Source organism: Oncorhynchus keta, chromosome 37, assembly GCF_023373465.1.
Source record: "Oncorhynchus keta strain PuntledgeMale-10-30-2019 chromosome 37, Oket_V2, whole genome shotgun sequence".
NCBI classification, from domain to species: Eukaryota; Metazoa; Chordata; class Actinopteri; order Salmoniformes; family Salmonidae; genus Oncorhynchus; species Oncorhynchus keta.
Genome location: NC_068457.1, coordinates 11375696 through 11396326, shown reverse-complemented (window position 1 = coordinate 11396326; position 20631 = coordinate 11375696). Strand labels below are relative to the sequence as shown.

Below are 20631 nucleotides of genomic sequence, written 5' to 3'. Positions count from 1 at the left end.
GGGGGTTGTAATTCATCGCCAGTGGCAATGTTCAAACAGTCAGTGAGCATGGATTCTGCACTGGTAGTAGCACTCCTGAAAACACAGGCGTGGGTTTGACACGACAAGGCAGTACTTCTTAGAATGAAGCACTGCCGTGTACTTTTGAAAGGCCTGGATGGATAAAATGTTTATTTCTATTTCTTCTTCAACAGAAACAGCCTGAACAGTTAGTTAAACTTGTGCATCTGTACACACAGAGAGATTCTTACCCAGTTGATCAGACAATACACATTGAGAAAACAGTAAAGGCATTCATGGAAATTACCAGTAGATTCTAAAGGGGACAATATATACTTCTGAAAAACGTTTGACGATTTCTGAGGGGTAAAAAAAAGTAGAAATAAACATGTCTGATAATGACATGAGAAAAAGGTTATGAAGAAAAGTTAAAGCACACAGGATGGCCTTTAGCAATCTCCCCTAATAGGGATTTAAGGTGAACCTTATTCACAGCTTTCACTCCTACCTACCTAGGCCTATTACCTTTCACATTATCAAGACGGCTATAAGAAGGCAATTTCTACAGTACGTCACTGAGAGGTAGAAAATGCCTGGATAAAGCCCGGTATGTTCTGAGGAGTTAAAAACGACACATTCTCGTGTTGCAGCTTTCGAGAAAGAGAATGCCAACCGTCGTGGCACAGTGATCGAAAAATGTCAGCGCTCTGCCCTTTGATTTTAAAACCATGAAGACAACCTGTGCCTTATCGTGACTGAAACATTTCCCCAGTGCTTTCACTCATCTCCTAGCCATCCCCAGATCTTTAGAGAAACACAATCGAACCACCATTTTGGGTTAACAGTACCAAGCAAAAGAAAGCGAACAGAAAACATATGACAGAGACTTTGACAGAGTTACAAATGAACAAGGTCTCCAACTGTCAAAACTGAACAAACGTGGGTTAGTGTCGTGCTCATGCTTCACCGAGCAATGAAGACAAAGAAAGAAGAAAATAACCTAAAGGGAAAACATGACTGTTTAATAACCTCACCTCCGAGGAGGCCAGAGAAAATACATGCAGAGTTTCAATTTAACATCTTTCACTTTGCAGCAAAGGTGGGAGTGAGGCGGGAGATTCTTGGAAACGGTGACTATTGGAGCGTACACCTCATTCCCCATTTAGAGGTGACCTTTCACCCTTAGTACACAACCTTCTGGTTCGCTGTAAATTATGATCTGCATCTCCAAAGAGGAAAGAGGTTGTTTAAAAAAAAATTAAAAAAGGACGATCCAAGAGGTGCCCATTGATATGCACTTCAAGGGATAAAAAGGGGGAAAAAACTACAAAAAAAAAACAAAAAAAACTATTTTTTAAATCTAAAAATAGTTGTGCACATGCATGAATATCAGGCTTTTCTTTTTGGGGGTCAAAAAGGGAAAAAGACAGAAAAATACCTTTGTCTTCGTCACCATCATTATTGGTGAAATCACCGCCTTGACTGTTTGAGTTGGCTCCTACGGCCAACAACAGGAGGGAGAAAAGTAGAGGGGAAGAGGGGAGACAGAAATAAATAAAAAATATATTTTTTAAACTGGCTCTTATAAAAAACAAAAACTAATGATAAAAATGCATTGAAAACTTACTAAATCTTTGGCATTTGTGTTGAGAAGAAAATTATTGTGGAAACATTCATTCTAACAGTAACCAATTGGTTAGCATGACACACAAAAGTAGGAGCACCAACACAGCATTCTGATAAGAACTGTTCACAAAACACAGATGTTTAGTACAGGTAAGAACAGATGAAGTCGGAAGTTAACATACACCTTAGCCAAATACATTTTAACTGTTATTCACAACTCCTGACATTTAATCCTAGTAAAAAGTCACTGTCTTAGGTCAGTTAGGATTACCACCTTATTTTAATAATGTGAAATGTCAGAATAATATTAGAGAGAATGATTTATGTCAGCTTTAATTTCTTTCATCACATTCCCAGTGGGTCAGAAGTTTACATACACTCAATTAGTATTTGGTAGCATTGCCTTTAAATTGTTTAACTTGGGTCAAACGTTTTGGGTAGCCTTCCACAAGCCTCCTTGCTCGCACACTCTTTTTCAGTTCTGCCCACAAATGTTCCATAGGATCGAGGTCAGGGCTTTATGATGGCCACCCCAATACCTTGACTTTGTTGTCCTTAAGCCATTTTGCCACAATTTTGGAAGTATGCTTCGGGTCATTGTCCATTTGGAAGACCCATTTGCAACCAAGCTTTAACTTCTTGACTGATGTCTTGAGATGTTGCCTCAATATAACCACATAACTGTCCTGCCTCATGATGCCATCTATTTTGTGAAGTGCACCAGTCCCTCCTGCAGCAACGCATCCCCACAACATGATGCTGCCACCCACGTGCTTCATGGTTGGGATGGTGTTCTTCGGCTTGCAAGCCTCCCCTTTTTTCCTCCAAACATAACGATGGTCATTATGGCCAAACAGTTCTATTTTTGTTTCATCAGACCAGAGGACATTTCTTTCTCCTCATGTTTCTCCCCATGTGCAGTTGCAAAACTGTAGTCTGGCTTTTTTATGGCGGTTTTGGAGTAGTGGCTTCTTCCTTGCTGAGCGGCCTTTCAGGTTATGTTGATATAGAACTCGTTTTACTGTGGATATAGATACTTTTGCACCTGTTTCCTCCAGCATCTTCACAAGGTCCATTGCTGTTGTTCTGGGATTGAGTTGCACTTTTCGATCCAAAGTACGTTCATCTCTAGGAGACAGAATGCGTCTCCTTCCTGAGTGGTATGACGGCTGCGTGGTCCCATGGTGTTTATACTTGCATTGATGTCAAGCAAAGAGGCACTGAGAGAGAAGGTAGGCCTTGAAATACATCCACAGGTACACCTCCTATTGACTCAAATTATGTCAATTAGCCTATCAGAAGCTTCTAAAGCCATGACATCACTTTCTGGAATTTTCCAAGCTGTTTAAAGGCACAGTCAACTTGGTGTATGTAAACTTCTGACCCACTGAAATTGTGATACAGTGAATTATAAGTGAAATAATCTGTAATCTGTAAACATTTGTTGGAAAAATGACTTGTGTCATGCACAAAGTAGATGTCCTAACCGACTTGCCAAAACTATAGTTTGTTAAACAAGAAATTTGGTTGAAAAACTAGTTTTAATGATTACAAGTGTATATGAACATCCAACTTCAACTGTATGTGCACATTATTAAAGAGGCATTATTTAAAGTGACTAGAGATCCTTTCATTAAAGTGACAGTGATTGGATCTCAATGTAGGCAGCAGCCCCTCTGAGTTAGGGAATGCTGTTTAGCATAGAAGCTGTCTTTCAGTCTCTTGGTCCCAGCTTTGATGCCCCTATAGTGACCTCGCCTTCTGGATGGTAGCGGTGTGAACAGGCAGTGGTGTGGGTGCTTGTTTTCCTTGATGATCTTTTTGGCCTTCCTGTGACATTGGGTGCTGTAGGTGTCATGGAGGGCAGGTAGTTTGCCTCCGGTGATGCGTTGTGCAGACCGCACCACCATCGGAGAGCCTTGCGGTTGAGGGTGGTGCAGTTGCCGTACCAGGCTGTTATACAGCCCGGCAGGAGTTTGTCTGTGATGTGTAAGCTGAGGAACTTAAAACTTTCCACCTTCTCCACTGCTCTCCCTTCGATGTGGATAAGGGGGTGCTCCCTCTGCTGTTTCCTGAACTCCACGATCATCTCCTTTGTTTTGTTACCCTTGAGTGAGTGGTTGTTTTCCTGACACCACACTCCGAGTGCCCTCACCTCCTCCCTGTAGGCTGTTTCGTCGTTGTTGGCAATCAAGCCCACTACTGTTGTGTCGTCTGCAAACTTGAATGCTGAGCTGTAGTCAATGAACCACATTCTTACATAGGTATTCCTCTTGTCCAGATGGGCTAGGGCAGTGTGCAGTGTGATGGCGATTGCATCGTCTGTGGACCTATTGGGGAGGTATGCAAACTGAAGTGGGTCTAGGGTGGCCGGGAAGGTGGAGGCGATATGATCCTTGACTAGTCTCTCAAAGCACTTCATGATGACAGAAGTGAGTGGTAGTCATTTAGTTCAGTTATCTTTGCCTTCTTGGGTACAGGAACAATGGTGTCCATCTTGAAGCATGTGGGGACAGTAGACTGGTATAGGGAGTGATTGAATATATCCGTAAACACACCAGCCAGCTGGTCTGCGCATGCTCTGAGCCGTTGATTTGCGACTCCACTTTGTCCCCGGACCGGCATTTCGCTTGTTCGACTGCCTTGTGACAAATAACATTTGATTTAATTTGATTTAGTCGTGTTATGAGGCATTAGAGACACTGCAGTGATTTCCACCGCCAGCCCGGTAACAGTGTGTGATATATGAATACAGGGGCTGTATGGGGTTGTAATAGTGTATGTACTGTAATGTGCAGGTAGTGTTAGACCCGTTCTCCACAGGGGTCTGATTTGGGTCCTGTGCTATTTGAGATGGACGTGTTGTTAAGATGACGTGATTAGCCATGGCTAGATCGACAACTGGACCGTTAGCCTGCTGTGGTCGTGAGAATACCTGGTTGATTATAGACTTCATTCTCAGATAGGCACTGCGGATTGACTCACTGACAGACCCATCAGAGTTGTAACGATGATCATTATTAAGACTAAGACAGCTGAGACAGGAGTAGCATCCTGTGACATTGCGTAGCCACTTGGCCGGTCTCAGACTGTGGTTGCATCCCACCCGCCTTCAAGAGAAACCATATGATTAGACGTGTGGAAGATCACATGATTTCCCATGTCAAATCATGTGAAAATGTCTTTTTGGAACACTTTGATTTCCACTGGGCAGACACTGGTTGAGTCAATGTTGTTTCCATGTCTTTTCAATGAAATGATGTGGAACCAAGATGGAATAGACTTTGAATTGACGTCTGTGCCCAGTGGGATGCGATCACATGTTTTCACGTGTAGTGCCATGTGATCACATGTTGCTTTACACGTAATCACATTAACTTCACATGAGATCACGTGAAATCACATGAAAACATGTGTTTTTGGAACACTTCACATGTTCACGTGAAATTCCTGTGATCTTCCATAAGGGCCTATCCTCTATATAGTCCACTATATTTGACCAAAGCCCTATGGGCCATGGTGACAAGTAGTTAACTATACAGGGTAAAGGGTGCCATTTGGATTGCATTCTAGTTCTAATTAAACTATTATTTCATTTAAAGAAAGCAACAAACATTGCTATGATAACTGTTTGTTTTGACACTATGTTGGTCTGGTGTCTCTGAGGCGCTAGATCGCAAGCTGGTTAGTACATAATGAGGCCTAAGGCTTGACACACACACACACACGCACACACACACACGCACACGCACGCACGCGCACACACGCACACACAACTGAACAGGCCTGTAATCTCCCAGTTAACGGTATCTCAAGCTGTACAAACAAAGGCAAGTGGCCATGTCAGTTTAACGCAGCAAAGCATAAACTCCCACATCTGTCCTGCACAGAATGTCGTCCCCCCCCTCCCCCCCTCACGCGTGGTACGACCATCAGACAGACACCCTGCACATCGGTCAGACCAGATGAAAGAAGAAACCAGTCTTCAGTGTTTGACTGAGTCTGGGTTTGTTTGTTGCCCTTGAAAAAGTAAAAAGGGAAAACCGAGAGCGTGCAGAGTTGTCCAAGGTTTGTAGTGATGCATCCCAAACGGCTCCCCATTCCCTATAGTGCGCTACTTTTGACCAGAGCCCTTTTCCTCTTCCCTAAGGAGGCAACCTAGTCCCTATAGTGTACCAACTTTTCACCAGAGCCTTCTGGGTGCCATTTGTGCTGTATCATGACCTAGCCTGGAGATATTGTCCCCTCTCTGCATGCCTGGCCTTGCCTGCTTGGCCTTGCCTGCCTCTCCATGCGTATGACTGGCTGTCTGAATCACACACTCACCACAGACAGACTGGCAGCTAATAGCTCAGGCTCCAGTGCTGTGAACCCAACTGGGATTGGCAGGCTACTTATGCTCAGAGAAGGGCCAGCGTCCCAAACGGCTCCCCATTCCCTTTCAGTGGACATTCCCCATGGGCCCTGGTAAAAGGAGTGCACTATATAGGGAATAGGGTGCCATTTGGGAAGGGCCCGGCTCTCTCTTACACAAGCCACTCACACAAGAAAAAGCACTAGGGCAAGGTAAACCTACTATAATACTGTATTGAGCTGTCATTCAAGCCCTGTCAATGTATTTGTTCTCTTTCTTCAATGTACTGTAGCTTTTCTCCCTCCTGTGTTTCTATGCAAAGGAGAATTGGATTCATAATGAAATACAAGAATACTGCACTATCCCATTGATGGAGGTGAGTCTGAAATGGCACCCTATTCCCTATATAGTGCACTACTTTTTACCAGAGCCTCATGAACAGAGCCAACTACAGTATGTAGGGAACAGGGGGCCATTTTGGATGTACTGTAGCCAAGGTGTGGGCCACAGCCATACACCCCTAAAACCAACAAAGATCTGATAAATCACAGGCCATTATCTCTGGGAGCACACATGTGGGTAACAAGCAATACATTTGTTGTCATTTCTGCTTTCTATTTCTGTTCCAGTGTTGATAAGTAACACAGAACTAATATAGGAGGGTGTTCATAATTAAAGATGGAGAGAGAAAGAGATGAGGCCTGGGATGTATCCCAAAGTGCACCCAATTCCCTGCATAGTGCACTATGTTTGACCAGAGCACTATGAGCCCTAAAGGTGCCATTTGGGACACGGACCCGCTGTGGTATTGTCTTCTCACCCAGAAGAGCCCTCAAGAGGCTCCATATTCACTCTGATTAATTCACAATAAAACAGGTTTACCTCCCGGGTCTCCGCAGTAGTACCCAGTCTGCAGCAACTGCAGAGGCAGATAAAGACAGCTCCAGCAACAGCTCCAGGAGCTATCACACACACACACACACACACACACACACACACACACACACACACACACACACACACACACACACACACACACACACACACACACACACACACACACACACACACACACACACACACACACACACACACACACACACACACACACACACAGACACACAGACACACAGACATACAAACACACACAGACACACACACAGAGACACTGCACCTCAAATTAAAGGAGCTCTGGCATTAAAATACAATCCCAAATGTACCACTTTTCACAAGCCAACCCTTGCTAGCCAAAACAGAATTCACCACCCACACTGCACAATCAAAAAGGATACAAAAGAACAGAACTTGTGCAGGTTATCAATATTGAACTATATATGGCGCAGTCGTTTGTACTTAAATCAGACGACACAATGGAAGCGTTCTTAATCTGTCAGTCCATTTCAAAAGGAGAACTATAAAACTATAAATCCTCTTTTCTGATCCCGAGCTGTCAGGATGTCTCCACATTACACAGGATTTGAAAAGGCCAACTCTGAGGGCGTCTGTATGGAGGAGGAGAAGATGAACAGAACAGGGAGAGAGAGAGAGAGAGATGTCTTCCATGAAGCACTGACTCCTCAAGAGGAGACAGAGCCTGTGTCCCAAATGGCAAACGTGGTGCACTATATAGTAGGGAATAGGGGCCCTGGTCAAAGGTAGTGCACTATGTAAGGAAATAAGGTGCCATTTTGGATGCACTCAAAAATAATATGGAGAGAGTTGTCTTCTAGGCTCCTGAAGAGGAGCTGTTGAGTCTTTCCTTCGGACCAATTGCCATGAGCTAAGAACTGTAGCGTTAGTTCAGGAGATTCTTAACACATCAACATTCATGGCCTGCATTCATACATTTTAATGCCGGCAAACGTATCCTAATGTACTGATACTTGAGACTGCCTGCATTCTGTAATTGACATCTATGAATTCAGGTTAGAAGGCATAATGTATCCAAATGAAAGATACCCGAGGCTCGTTATGTGACCCGAGGGTCTAATATTACCAATACACAGACCAAGGAGTTCAGAGGCCTCTGCTAAAACCAGCGGAGAGACAGCAGCAACTGCTGCAATCTGTCCACCAGAATTCTAACCCTTGATCCACTCCACTTCTACAACCATATCTTTCCTATCACATTATTGGTAAAGCCACACGGCAACAGAAATTGACTGGATAGAATGGATACACTTGGACCTCCTACATATTTGAGTCCAGTTGCCTACACGTAAACGAGAAATTGCACACGGGGGGATAGAGATTTCAGTTCACGCCAGTGATTATAAGAACTGTTCTTATAATTCTCAGGAGATTGTGTGTCAGAGTAACGACCCAGGCTGTGCATCCGGACTGGGATTGTCAGATTATCTATCGCCTTCTGTGGTACTTAATCTCGCAAGAGCTCTGGCTAAATGTAGCATAGAGAGGTCTAGAGTTCCGCATAAATACATTGGAGAATTCTCTTCACATTGACCTTCGTAGACCGGAAAGAGTCTGTCTCTTCAGAAGAGACAGCGACAGCCCAGCGACAGTTCACGGTTCGACCTTAAACATCTGTGTTCCAGTTGCACTAAGTTAACCAGCTCTTTATTTTCTTTTATCTCGCTGCAGGAGTCTGATGGTGGGGCCTGAAGGGGGTAAGTGCATTACATCCGTGGTGTAAGTGTCAGAACTACTCCGAGTCAGGAGTGCTCACTCAAACCCCATACAGGACGTCTGCACTGCACCCAATTCAACAGGAGAGCAGGTTGACTGCTACAGAATAGAATAGACAGGAGCGGGACATCCTACGCCCTCAGACAGTAGGGAGGTCTAAATATCTATTTTCTCTCTCTAGTACACCACATACAGTAGTCCACATTCATTTCAAGCCTTCAGTCAAAAAATCATTGTGCCCTTTGGTAAAAGTATCGCACTTTGATCAAGAGTACACCACCGTTTCTGGTTCAAGTAGTTATCCCAGCCACTTTGAACTGCTTCAGAACAAATGGACCTGCAAAGTGAAATGTCAAATCAAACAAAAAGGCAAACGGAGGATAACAAGACATTTGTGTTAGTCAAGGTGTCACATACCATCCTCAGTTGGCACGTAAATGTTTAGGTACAGGCAGTCCTCGTTCTGGTCCTGCATATAGGTTACCACTGTATCCAAGTTGGCTGTGAACCACACTGGCAGCATGTCGTTGAGTAACTTTTCCTCCAGGTACTGTGGACACACAGAGGCGAACTGGGTAGCATTCCTGATCCCAGGCCAGGACATCGGCGGCTCGGGGGGCTGGAAGCGTCTCTCCCCTGTAGGGGCCAAAGCGTACGGGATCCCCAAGTACTGCTCCACGGGCCCTAGGATCTCATTGGGCAGTGTCGTCTTTAACCCCCGCAGCTTCCCGTAATTCGTGGTGACAACAGGGTGGACTTGGGTCTGAGCCACGACCGGCAGACACACAGACGCTAACAGGAAGCCAATCCATAAGAGAAGGTAGACCTTGGATAGGTAGACCATCCCCATTCCATGGGCTATAGTGGCTCCTCCAGAGCTCAATGGAGAGGTACTGGTTCCCCCTGGCCTGGCTCCCCTCAACATGCTCCTGCTGCACTCAGCCAAGCAGATTGTGGTCCTGGAAGTTCCCGGAACTCCTCTCCCACCCCCCACAGCAACCCAGACCAATAACCTGCTCCTCAGGCTGTGATTGACAGCTGACAGACAGAGCTCCAGCCAATCAGAGCAGTTTTGTGCAACTCGGTGCCCCCCATCCCAAGAGAGTGGGTCTACGTGTAGGTCATTGGCCGGGGGTGCAGTGCCTGTATTTGTCTCCAGATGTCTTTGCTCGTCGACCCACTTCCAGCTTGGTTGGTTACCCTGCAGGGAAGAGAGAATGGGACATGTAAGTTAATCCTCGACACATCAAAGGCTACATACAGTATGCTGTCCAAATCCCTTCCAATAGATGTCCGCTTGTTGAGCATATAGCAAATCTATGACTGCAAGTCCCCTCTGTGTGTGATCAAAATGTGCAAGAGATGCAAGGCATGAAATTGTATCTTTCTAACGAATCAATAGCATGAAATAGAGAACAACATAAAAGTGTGGTTTCGAGTGGAAGCAACAACAGAGATACTATATTGGCAAACTGCTTTATTACCTTGTGTGACATTGTTATGGTCAGGATAACGTTGCACATAGCAGCAGTTTCAATAAAAGAAAACCTAAAGTGTGCACTTGCACACTTGCCATTATGGAGTTAACCGTGGTGGAAACTCTCTAGCCAATGATTACACCAATCCAATGCTTGTAAATTCATGACAGGAAGGGCGCAAGTACACAGTTCTGGAAAAGGGGGGAGAAAGAGGATGCCGCCCAAAACACACGTATAAAAATACTACAGTTTACTATAGAATACTACAGTACTTACTATAGAATTCTGAAGTTTACTGTAGAATACTATACTACACACTGTGGTATCCCTTGATCATGTGTACTGTAGTACTTAGTATTTGTTGTGTACTGTTGAATACGTCCTGGTCTGTTTCACCTGTCCTTGTGATTGTCTCCACCCCTCTCCAGGTGTCGCTTATTATCCCCAGTGTATTTATCCCTGCGTTTCCTGTCTCTCTGTGCCAGTTGTTTTGCCAAGTCGACCAGCGGTTTTTCCTAGCGCCTTCTCCCAGTCTGTTTTTCCTAGCCCTCCTGGTTTTGACCCTTGCCTGTCCTGACGCCTAACCCACCTGCCTGACCACTCTGCCTGTCCTGACGCCTAACCCACCTGCCTGACCACTCTGCCTGTTCTGATCTCAAGCCTACCTATCCAATTGTACTGTTTGGACTCGGACCTGATTACTGAAACCATGCCTGTCCTGGCCTAAAGCCTGCCTATCGCTGCCAAACTAACCCTGATTCAGATGACCATCCTACCCATGCTAGATTACGGAGACATAATTTATAGATCGGCAGGTAAGGGTGCTCTCGAGCGGCTAGACGATCTATACCATTCGGCCATCATATTTGCCACCAATGCTCCTTATAGGACACATCACTGCACTCTATATTCCTCTGTAAACTGGTCATCTCTGTATACTTGTCGCAAGACCCACTGGTTGATGCTCATTTATAAAACCCTCTTAGGCCTCACTCTCTCCTATCTGAGATATCTACTGCAGCCCTCATCCTCCACATACAACACCGGTTCTGCCAGGCACATTCTGTTAAAGGTTCCCAAAGCACACTCATCCCTGGGTCACTCGTCTTTTCAGTTCGCTGCAGCTAGCGACTGGAACGAGCTGCAACAAACACTCAAACTGGACAGTTTTATCTCAATCTTTTCACTCAAAGACTCAATCATGGACACTGTTACTGACAGTTGTGGCTGCTTGGTGTGATGTATTGTTGTCTCTACCTAATTGAACTTTTGTGTTGTTGACTGTGCCCAATAATGTTTGTACCATGTTTTGTACTGCTACCATGTTGTCTTGTCAAGTGTTGCGGCCTTGCTATGTTGTCTTAGGTCTCTCGTTAGTGTTGTGTTGTCTCTCTTGTTGTGATGTGTGTTTTGTCCTATATTTATATATTATTTATTTGAATCCCAGGCCCCTGTCCCCGCAGGAGGTCTTTTGCGTTTTGGTAGGCCGTCATTGTAAATAAGAATGTGTTCTTAAATAAAGGTTCAATTTAAAAAAAAATATTGCCTGGTACTGTTTGGCTCTGACCTGGTTCCTGACCCCGACCTGGCTATTGCCTACCCATTTTATTATAACAAATATCGGAGCTCAACCATCTGCCTCCCGTGTCTGCATTTCGCCTTGTGCCCTTATAACTACAGTATTATCCACACACAAAAAAAAACTGTAGTAAACACGACAGAAATGTCTGCAAAAACACTACGGTCCACAAAAACACTGTCCAAAAAATATAGAAAATATGACCGTATTTCATTCACATCTACCCTACCCATTCCCCTCCCCCATATCCCAACGTGTGCCCACCTGTAAGTGACACACCTACATGCCAAGTATAGACCATATTGTTTGCTTTGAAATCTCCGTTCAGAACCCAGTTCTACGTACCTGCAGGTTATGGAAAATTTGCTTAGTGTTTAGCATTTCTCCAGTAAGTTTCCTCAAGGAAAAAGCCCCCCACTACTATGTCAGATATAATAAAACAAAAACACTATACTAAATACTACAGTAATGTCCCCAAACACACAAGAGTAAATATTACAGTATACAGCATTATATTCTGAAAAATACACTATAGTAATTACTATAGTACATACTACTCTTATTTTACCACAGCATTTATACTATAGTAAACACTACAGTATACTACATTAAATACTACAGTATTCACTGTACTGCTTTTGAGGACTTCAGCCCACAAAAACATGACAGTGAATACTACAATAAAGTCCAAAAACACTACAGTGAACACTATAGTATTCCTAACACAGTACAGTTGTAGTCGGAAGTTTACATACACTTAAGTTGGAGTCATTAAAACTCATTTTTCAACCACTCCACAAATTTCTTGTTAACAAACTATAGTTTTGGCAAGTCAGTTAGGATATCTATCTACAGTCGTGGCCAAAAGTTTTGAGAATGACACAAATATTAATTTTCACAAAGTTTGCTGCTTCAGTGTCTTTAGATATTTTTGTCAGATGTTACTATGGAATACTGAAGTATAATTACAAGCATGTGATAAGTGTCAAAGGCTTTTATTGACAATTACATGAAGTTGATGCAAAGAGTCAATATTTGCAGTGTTGACCCTTCTTTTTCAAGACCTCTGCAATCCGCCCTGGCATGCTGTCAATTAACTTCTGGGCCACATCCTGACTATGCAGCCAATTCTTGCATAATCAATGCTTGGAGTTTGTCAGGATTTGTGAGTTTTTGTTTGTCCACCCGCCTCTTGAGGTTTTGACCACAAGTTCTCAATGGGATTAAGGTCTGGGGAGTTTCCTGGCCATGGACACAAAATATTGATGTTTTGTTCCCCAAGCCACTTAGTTATCACTTTTACCTTATGGCAAGGTGCTCCATCATGCTGGAAAAGGCATTCTTCGTCACCAAACTGTTCCTGGATGGTTGGGAGAAGTTGCTCTCAGAGGATGTGTTGGTAACAATCTTTATTCATTGCTGTGTTCTTAGGCAAAATTGTAAGTGAGTCCACTCCCTTGGCTGAGGAGCAACCCCACACATGAATGGTCTCAGGATGCTTTACTGTTGGCATGACACAGGACTGATGGTAGCGCTCACCTTGTCCTCTCCGGACAAGCTTTTTTCTGGATGCCCCAAACAATCGGAAAGGGGATTCATCAGAGAAAATAACTTGACCCCAGTCCTCAGCAGTCCAATTCCTGTAACGTTTGCAGAATATCAGTCTGTCCCTGATGTTGTTCCTGGAGAGAAGTGGCTTCTTATCTGCCCTTCCTGACACCAGGCCATCCTCCAAAAGACTTTGCCTCATTGTGCATGCAGATGCACTCACTCACACCTGCCTGCTGCCATTCCTAAGCAAGCTCTGTACTGGTGGTGCCCCGATCCCACAGCTCAATCAACTTTAGGAGACGGTCCTGGCACTTGCTGGACTTTCTTGGGCGCCCTGAAGCCTTCTTGACAACAATTGAACCACTCTCCTTGAAGTTCTTGATGATCCGATAAATGGTTGATTTAGATGCGATCTTACTGGCAGCAATATCCTTGCCTGTGAAGCCCTTTTTGTGCAAAGCAATGATGACGGCACGTGTTTCCTTGCAGGTAACCATGGTTGACAGAGGAGGAACAATGATTCCAAGCACCACCCTCCTTTTGAAGCTTCCAGTCTGTTATTCGAACTCAATCAGCATGACAGAGTGATCTCCAGCCTTGTCCTCATCAACACTCACACCTGTGTTAACGAGAGAATCACTGACATTGTGTTTTTTGGGGGATTCAGTTCATTTGCATGGCAAAGAGGGACTTTGCAATTAATTGCAATTCATCTGATCACTCTTCATAACATTCTGGAGTATATGCAAATTGCCATCATACAAACTGAGGCAGCAAAATGTCTTGGCCTCGACTGTACTTTGTGCATGACACAAGTCATTTTTCCAACAATTGTTTACAGACAAGATTATTTCACTTATAATTCACTGTATCACAATTCCAGTGGGTCAGAAGATTACATGCACTAGGTTGACTGTGCCTTTAAACAGCTTGGAAAAATCAAAAGAATGATGTCATGGCTTTAGAAGCTTCTGATAGGCTAATTGACATCATTTGAGTCAATAGGAGGTGTACCTGTGGATGTATTACAAGGCCTACCTTCAAACGCAGTGCCTCTTTGCTTGACATCATGGGAAAATCCAAAAAAAAATGTAGACCTCCACAAGTCTGATTCATCCTTGGGAACAATTTCCAAAAGCCTGCAGGTGCCACGTTCATCGGTACGAACAATAGTATGCAAGTATAAACACCATGGGACCACACAGCCATCATATCGCTCAGGAAGGAGACGCGTTCTGTCTCCTAGAGATGAACGTTCTTTGGTGAGAAAAATGCAACTCAATCCCAGAACAACAGCAAAGGAACTTGTGAAGATGCTGGAGGAAACAGGTACAAAAGTATCTATATCCACAGTAAAAACTAGTCCTATATCGACAGCAAGGAAGACACTGCTCCAAAACTGCCATAAAAAAAAGCCAGACTACAGTTTGCAACTGCATATGGGTACAAAGATCGTACTTTTTGGAGAAATGTCCTCTGGTCTGTTGAAACAAAATAGAACTGTTTGGCCATAATGACCATCGTTATGTTTGGATGAAAAAGGGGGAGGCTTCCATGCCGAAGAACTCCATCCCAACCGTGACGCACACGGGTGGCAGCATCATGTTGTGGGGGTGCTTTGCTGCAGGAGGGACTGGTGCACTTCACAAAATGCATGTCATTGTAAAGGTAGGAAAATTATGTGGAAAATTTTAAGCAACATCTCAAGACATCAGTTAGGAAGTTAAAGCTTGGTCGCAAATGGATCTTCCAAATGGACAATGACCCAAAGCATTCTTTCAAAGTTGTGGCAAGTTATTGGAGTGGCCATCACAAAGCCCTGACCTCAATCCTATAGAAAATTTGTAGACAGAACTGAAAATGCGTGTGCGAGCAAGGATGCCTACAAACCTGACTCAGTTACACCAGCTCTGTCAGGAGGAATGAGCCAAAATTCACCCAACTTATTGTGTGAAGCTTGTGGAAGGCTACCCGAAATGTTTGACTCAAGTTAAACAATTTAAAGGCAATGCTACCAAATACTAATTGAGTGTATGTACACTTCTGACCCACTGGGAATGCGATGAAAGAAATTAAAACTGAAATGTATTATTCTTTCTACTATTATTCTGACATTTCACATTCTTAAAATAAAGTGGTGATCCTAACTGACCTAAGACAGAGACTTTTTACTAGGATTAAATGTCAGGAGTTGTGAACACTGAGTTTAAATGCATTTGACTAAGGTGTATGTAAACTTCCGACTTCAACTGTGCATACGCTTTAGTATTTGTTTCATATGGGAATCACTCCACAGTGTAGGAAACATTTCCTCATGGTTATCCATATAAAACCAGAGCACCCTATTCACAAAATGAGCCTACCTAGGTCCTCCTACACTCCAATACAATCTATCAGCATTCTGTTAGTAGTATCATAGCCAAGCAAGGGGGGGGATATACTCCAGACTACTGAGTAGATTATTTCTCTCAGGGTAATTTACTCCACCAAGGAGCTTATGTGTGAAGTCTCGTGAATAGGAGAGCTGGCCGGTTAAGAAGCCTCTCACAGACATTTGTGTCAGAAGTAGATGGCTTATGCATGCAGCAGGTCATTTCATTTCATTTCGGAGGGAGAAGAGACTCTCCTCTCTCACCTCATTCCCCTGCATGCCCTCGCATGGTGTTGAGACTGAGACGATGGTGGTCTGCTAGTCAAATCAGGGACGTCGATGAATTACTTTCCCACTCTTGTAACACAGCATGACAATGGTACTCACACTGCCAGGGGGGATTACATCAAATGCCTAACTGCCATTGTTGAGTTCATATATTCTGTTTGACATCAAAAAATTGAATAATTCGGTAAATAAGTCAAAGTTGAAGATAAGAAACAGAACCAGAATCTAAACAAAGACAGGATAAGGAATGTGATCCAAGAATATGGTCCAGTTTAATGTTGATTGAGGAAATAATAAGATGGAATGGACTATGTTCATATATTTCAGCAGTTCCTGTATAAACGCAATACATTCAGTCTGCCTTAGTTCCAGTAACACAAAAGAAAGAGAGAGTGAGGAGAAAAGGCGAGAGATGGAATATGGAGAGATGGAAGAGATGGAAGAGACGGTGCAAACTATTCTCACTGTCTGTATGATCACAAGAGATACGTCTTTTGAATTTCAATAAAGGCTGAAGCCATCATTTGCGCTTTAATTATTATAAAACATGTGGTTCGGGGTGCTGTATCTCCTCACTGAAATAGGTAGTCGGTAGAAAATGTCCTTGAACGGACAAAAAAATGAAACATCACTACTCAACGTCCCAAATGGCACCCTATTTCGTATATAGTGCACTACTTTTGACCAGGGTCCATTGGGAATAGGGTGCCATTTGGGACGCGCACCAAACAAAACTCAAAACTTTACTTGACCTTCTCATGACACACATACAGGACATCTTTTACTGGCCTCTTAAAGATGGTGATAAACACTGCACAATAGAAAAGAAGACAGACTTCCTCCCTCACTAAAACGAGATAGAGGGCCAACAGAGATCCTTGACAACCAATAAAGGAATGATATTTATCAAAGTTGACAGTACTGAACACGAAGATATTGTCAACTGCTGAGCCCTCACTGGAAGAAAAAAGTGTGTGTGTGTGTGTGTGTGTGTGTGTGTGTGTGTGTGTGTGTGTGTGTGTGTGTGTGTGTGTGTGTGTGTGTGTGTGTGTGTGTGTGTGTGTGTGTACGTGTGCGTACGTGTGTGTGCCATTTATAATGATAGTTTTGTTGACAATTCATGTTGAACTTGGACGGAGCAAATACATATTTATTTTTTCAAACAGGATTGATTTGATAAGGATAGCGCATGACGTTGTGATACTGTAATAACCTTGCTCTTTATAACCATGCCAGCAGACAGGGGTAAAATGTGTGTTCCACTAACATCCAAATATCCATTTCCTAAATAGTAGGGGATGCATGTAACAAAGTGCTAAACTATTGAACTTTACTCCAGTAGGCTACTGTGTAGGTCCTGTGTGGCTCCGTTGGGAGAGCATGGCACTTGCAGGGCCAGGGTTGTCGGTTTCATTCCCACTGGGGCCGCACATATGAAAATGTATGCAGGCACAATAATCACTTTGGAGAAAAATGTTTGCTAAATGATAGATAATTGTGTATTATAATAATACTGTTGTTTTATGCAGTCTTACAGTGAATGGCTATGTCTACTATTGGATTCCAAATTTAAATGCTGTACAATATATTTGGACAGGCAGGCATACGTCCTATTTTGACACTTATGCCATGTTATACACAGATTGTTTTCTATAGGCCTGTCACCCATAGGCCTGTCACCCATAGGCCTGTCACCCATAGGCCTATTCTTGAGGAAAATTGCACAAGTGAGGTAAAATGTCTCCAATTGTGAATTAAAAAAAAAAAATTCTGATGGTGGGGCCTGACTGACCGTCTCAAATAGGCCTATAATGATGTTACCAACTGGGAGAGCTATGATAACAGTGTGTCACTCCAAATATGTCAAGTGTATTTGAAATAGGCCTAATGTTCAAATAATGTCAAAAGTACGCCTATTTGGTAACACTTTCCATAAAGTACATACTTATGATGCTTTGTAACGTATTTTGTAATGCATTAAAACACTTATATTGTGTTATGACAATATAGAACAATTATTTACAATAAATATTTGGGTTGCGACCTGATGCCTCTCCAAAGCGTTCAGTCTACCATCACATCGAATCAAAAATGCACGCAGGCCTATTAGGGACCAGAATGTTGACCTTTCGTTCATTACAAATAATATTGTTAAACCCTGTTACATTTCTGACAATGTCTATAATATTACTCTCGGTGTCAATTCGAGCAGCACACGCCTATTTATAATCTGGAGGAAGGCAAGGGTTTGGTGGAATAGACTTGAAGACAGCTTGAAGAATCTTTCATAGGAGAGTGACAGCCTCCTCTCATGCTTGTCCGTCAGCTTTCGCAGCGACTAAAAATATTACAAATATTCAAATGCAACCAAGATTTTTTTTTAATGGCTTACAGTTTTCGAGGTAGCAGAACATAGCAGGATTCGTTAAGGTGAATGTTCAAGACACTAGCCTACACATTTTTCCCCAATTTGTCTCGTCCCCAAATATCTACCAGATATCCACAGTACCATCTTGTGGTTCTCCGCTGAACTCACTCTGGTGATGTGGTGCCAGATTCAGCCTGGATGGGAATCTGCAGTCTACAATGCACCTCACACCTTTTGATAGGTATACGGAGGTGTTCAAGTTATGCTGAATGGTGGGTCAAACACACATTCACTGCTAGACGCTCCTCTTCCATTCTAAAAGCCTGCAATTGTGTAGAATATAGATGACAGACAGACAGACAGACAGACAGACAGACAGACAGACAGACAGACAGGCAGGCAGGCAGGCAGGCAGGCAGACAGGCAGACAGACAGACAGGCAGGCAGGCAGGCAGGCAGGCAGGCAGGCAGGCAGGCAGGCAGGCAGGCAGGCAGGCAGACAGACAGACAGACAGACAGACAGACAGACAGACAGACAGACAGACAGACAGACAGACCTGGCCCTTCAACACTGATGGTGAGTGTATGGTTACAGTTGCACTTATAGTCAGTCTATATTCTTAAATGGCATTAATTATGGCATCTCCATAGCAGTGCTGCCAATAGTCGCTTTGTCGTCTACAGGGATTAAATAGCACTGGACATCATGGGTGCTGCATTCTGTTCACACACAGATAGCCTTTTCCAAGGGCTTGTGTGAAATAGTGTGGCCACAGCCGATTAGGGTTATGAATGGCATGTCCCTTAGGCTATAATACGTTTTTGCGCCTTTTTCTCCATAGCCAATTTGTCATTATCGAATCCAACACATGTTGCTGTGTCCCTTTACATAAGAAGCCGAATAAACCACAATTTGATCATTCTGGCTTTGAGCAAAGAAACCCCTCAACACGTCTTTAAAGTGCGTAGAGCATGGCTCAATCGTCTTTGCAAAGCCAGGCGATTTCGTTCAACACATGGCTTGTTTTCATAATTACATTGAATAATGATTATACACATTTCTGAAAAACTGGTTGCGCACCACGCACTTTAAGCAAATTATTAAAAATTAATTCCCTGTGGTAGTCAAGCTCTTCTCAAAATGTCTGCAGCGCGAGTCCGGACAAGCCATATAATCGGAAAGCCGCCAGAAAACAAACAAATTATAGGTGGTCTAAATTAAACTAAACTGTGTGAAAGAGAAAATGGGTTTACTGACTATTTGTAGGCTAATAACAAGACTTACCTTTGCGGTATTCCAACTGTGTGAATTTAGCTCGTAGTCCTGACTTCAAGGGATGTGATAACAAAATATACACCACCACACGGGCAAAAAATAAAACTCCACAGTGTGCGCTCCTCTGAAAATCCCAACGTGACAGTGGGGTCCAGATAAAAACAAGTCAAACTCCGCTTCAGGTTCTATGCAGAAAATACAAATGGATCTTTCCGGTTGTTAATGACACGCATTGCCTATAAGGTCATTTCAGTGAGTCGTTGTAGTAGCACGGTCAATTGTGCTGCATCTAATTGCCGTAATAGAGAGAAAGCGAGGAGAGATCGGACAGCAAAGACGAGAGATTTAAGGATAGAAAGACCAGGGTTGTTCAGTCGCGCGCCCCCCACCCCCCACCCTCCCTCTCGCTCTCTCTCTCTCTCGCGCGCACTCTCTCTCTCACTTTCTCCCTTTCTCTAGCTCCAGTTGCTATTGGACTACACTAAATGAAATGTACAAAGCCTGCAGCCAATGGATTGCCGCATTCTCTCCATCACTGTTAACCAGCTGCCAGTATGGACCAGTTTTGGCATCCGTGAGGAAAGGACAGGAGGGTAGCAGGTGTAGTAGGGCATACTGTAGTTTTGTTTTGCTGATCATATTCACCCAGGCTGGCTGTTCGACCCATGTAGGTACCTGTAATGAAACGTGTATCAAATATCTATTAACGAACTATTCAGCTATACAATGGGCCAATTCATTACACCTGATATGCAACATGAATTCAGCTTCAGCAAAGTTTCGATCCAGTAGCCAAGCACTAGCATATCCTATTTGAACCGTTAGTGTTTTCATATGTATTTAATTACGAGGAGATCTCCCTCTGAGTTCTGTTTCCAGCATAGAAGAATAACGTAAATTCGGAAAACCAATTTAGCAAGCTAGCAACCAGGCTAGGTAGTGCTAGGTATCAACAGTCAATCCATTCGGGGCTGGAAACTATAGTGAGCTTTCGACTGGTCAATATCAACGCGATGTCACGGAGTATTTGTATAAAGTTCAGCTTTCCCCAACTTTGGTCACACGCTGTTCACTCTGCTGTGCTCATGCTTGCA

The 20631-nt window shown here is 43.5% G+C and overlaps 1 protein-coding gene across 1 annotated transcript in view; it reads right to left on the bottom strand.

Moving 5' to 3' along the window:
- Positions 1 to 19908, bottom strand: part of LOC118370199 (neuroligin-4, X-linked-like) — a 75829-nt gene extending 55921 nt beyond the window's left edge. Inside the window, exons 1-2 of the mRNA XM_052499111.1 lie at positions 19547 to 19908; positions 9044 to 9827 (exon numbers count right to left, since the gene is read on the bottom strand). Of these exons, the coding sequence (XP_052355071.1) occupies positions 9044 to 9551 (508 nt within the window). The 5' untranslated portion in view covers positions 9552 to 9827; positions 19547 to 19908. The remainder of the gene's footprint in view (positions 1 to 9043; positions 9828 to 19546) is intronic.
- Positions 19909 to 20631: the final 723 nt, after the last annotated feature.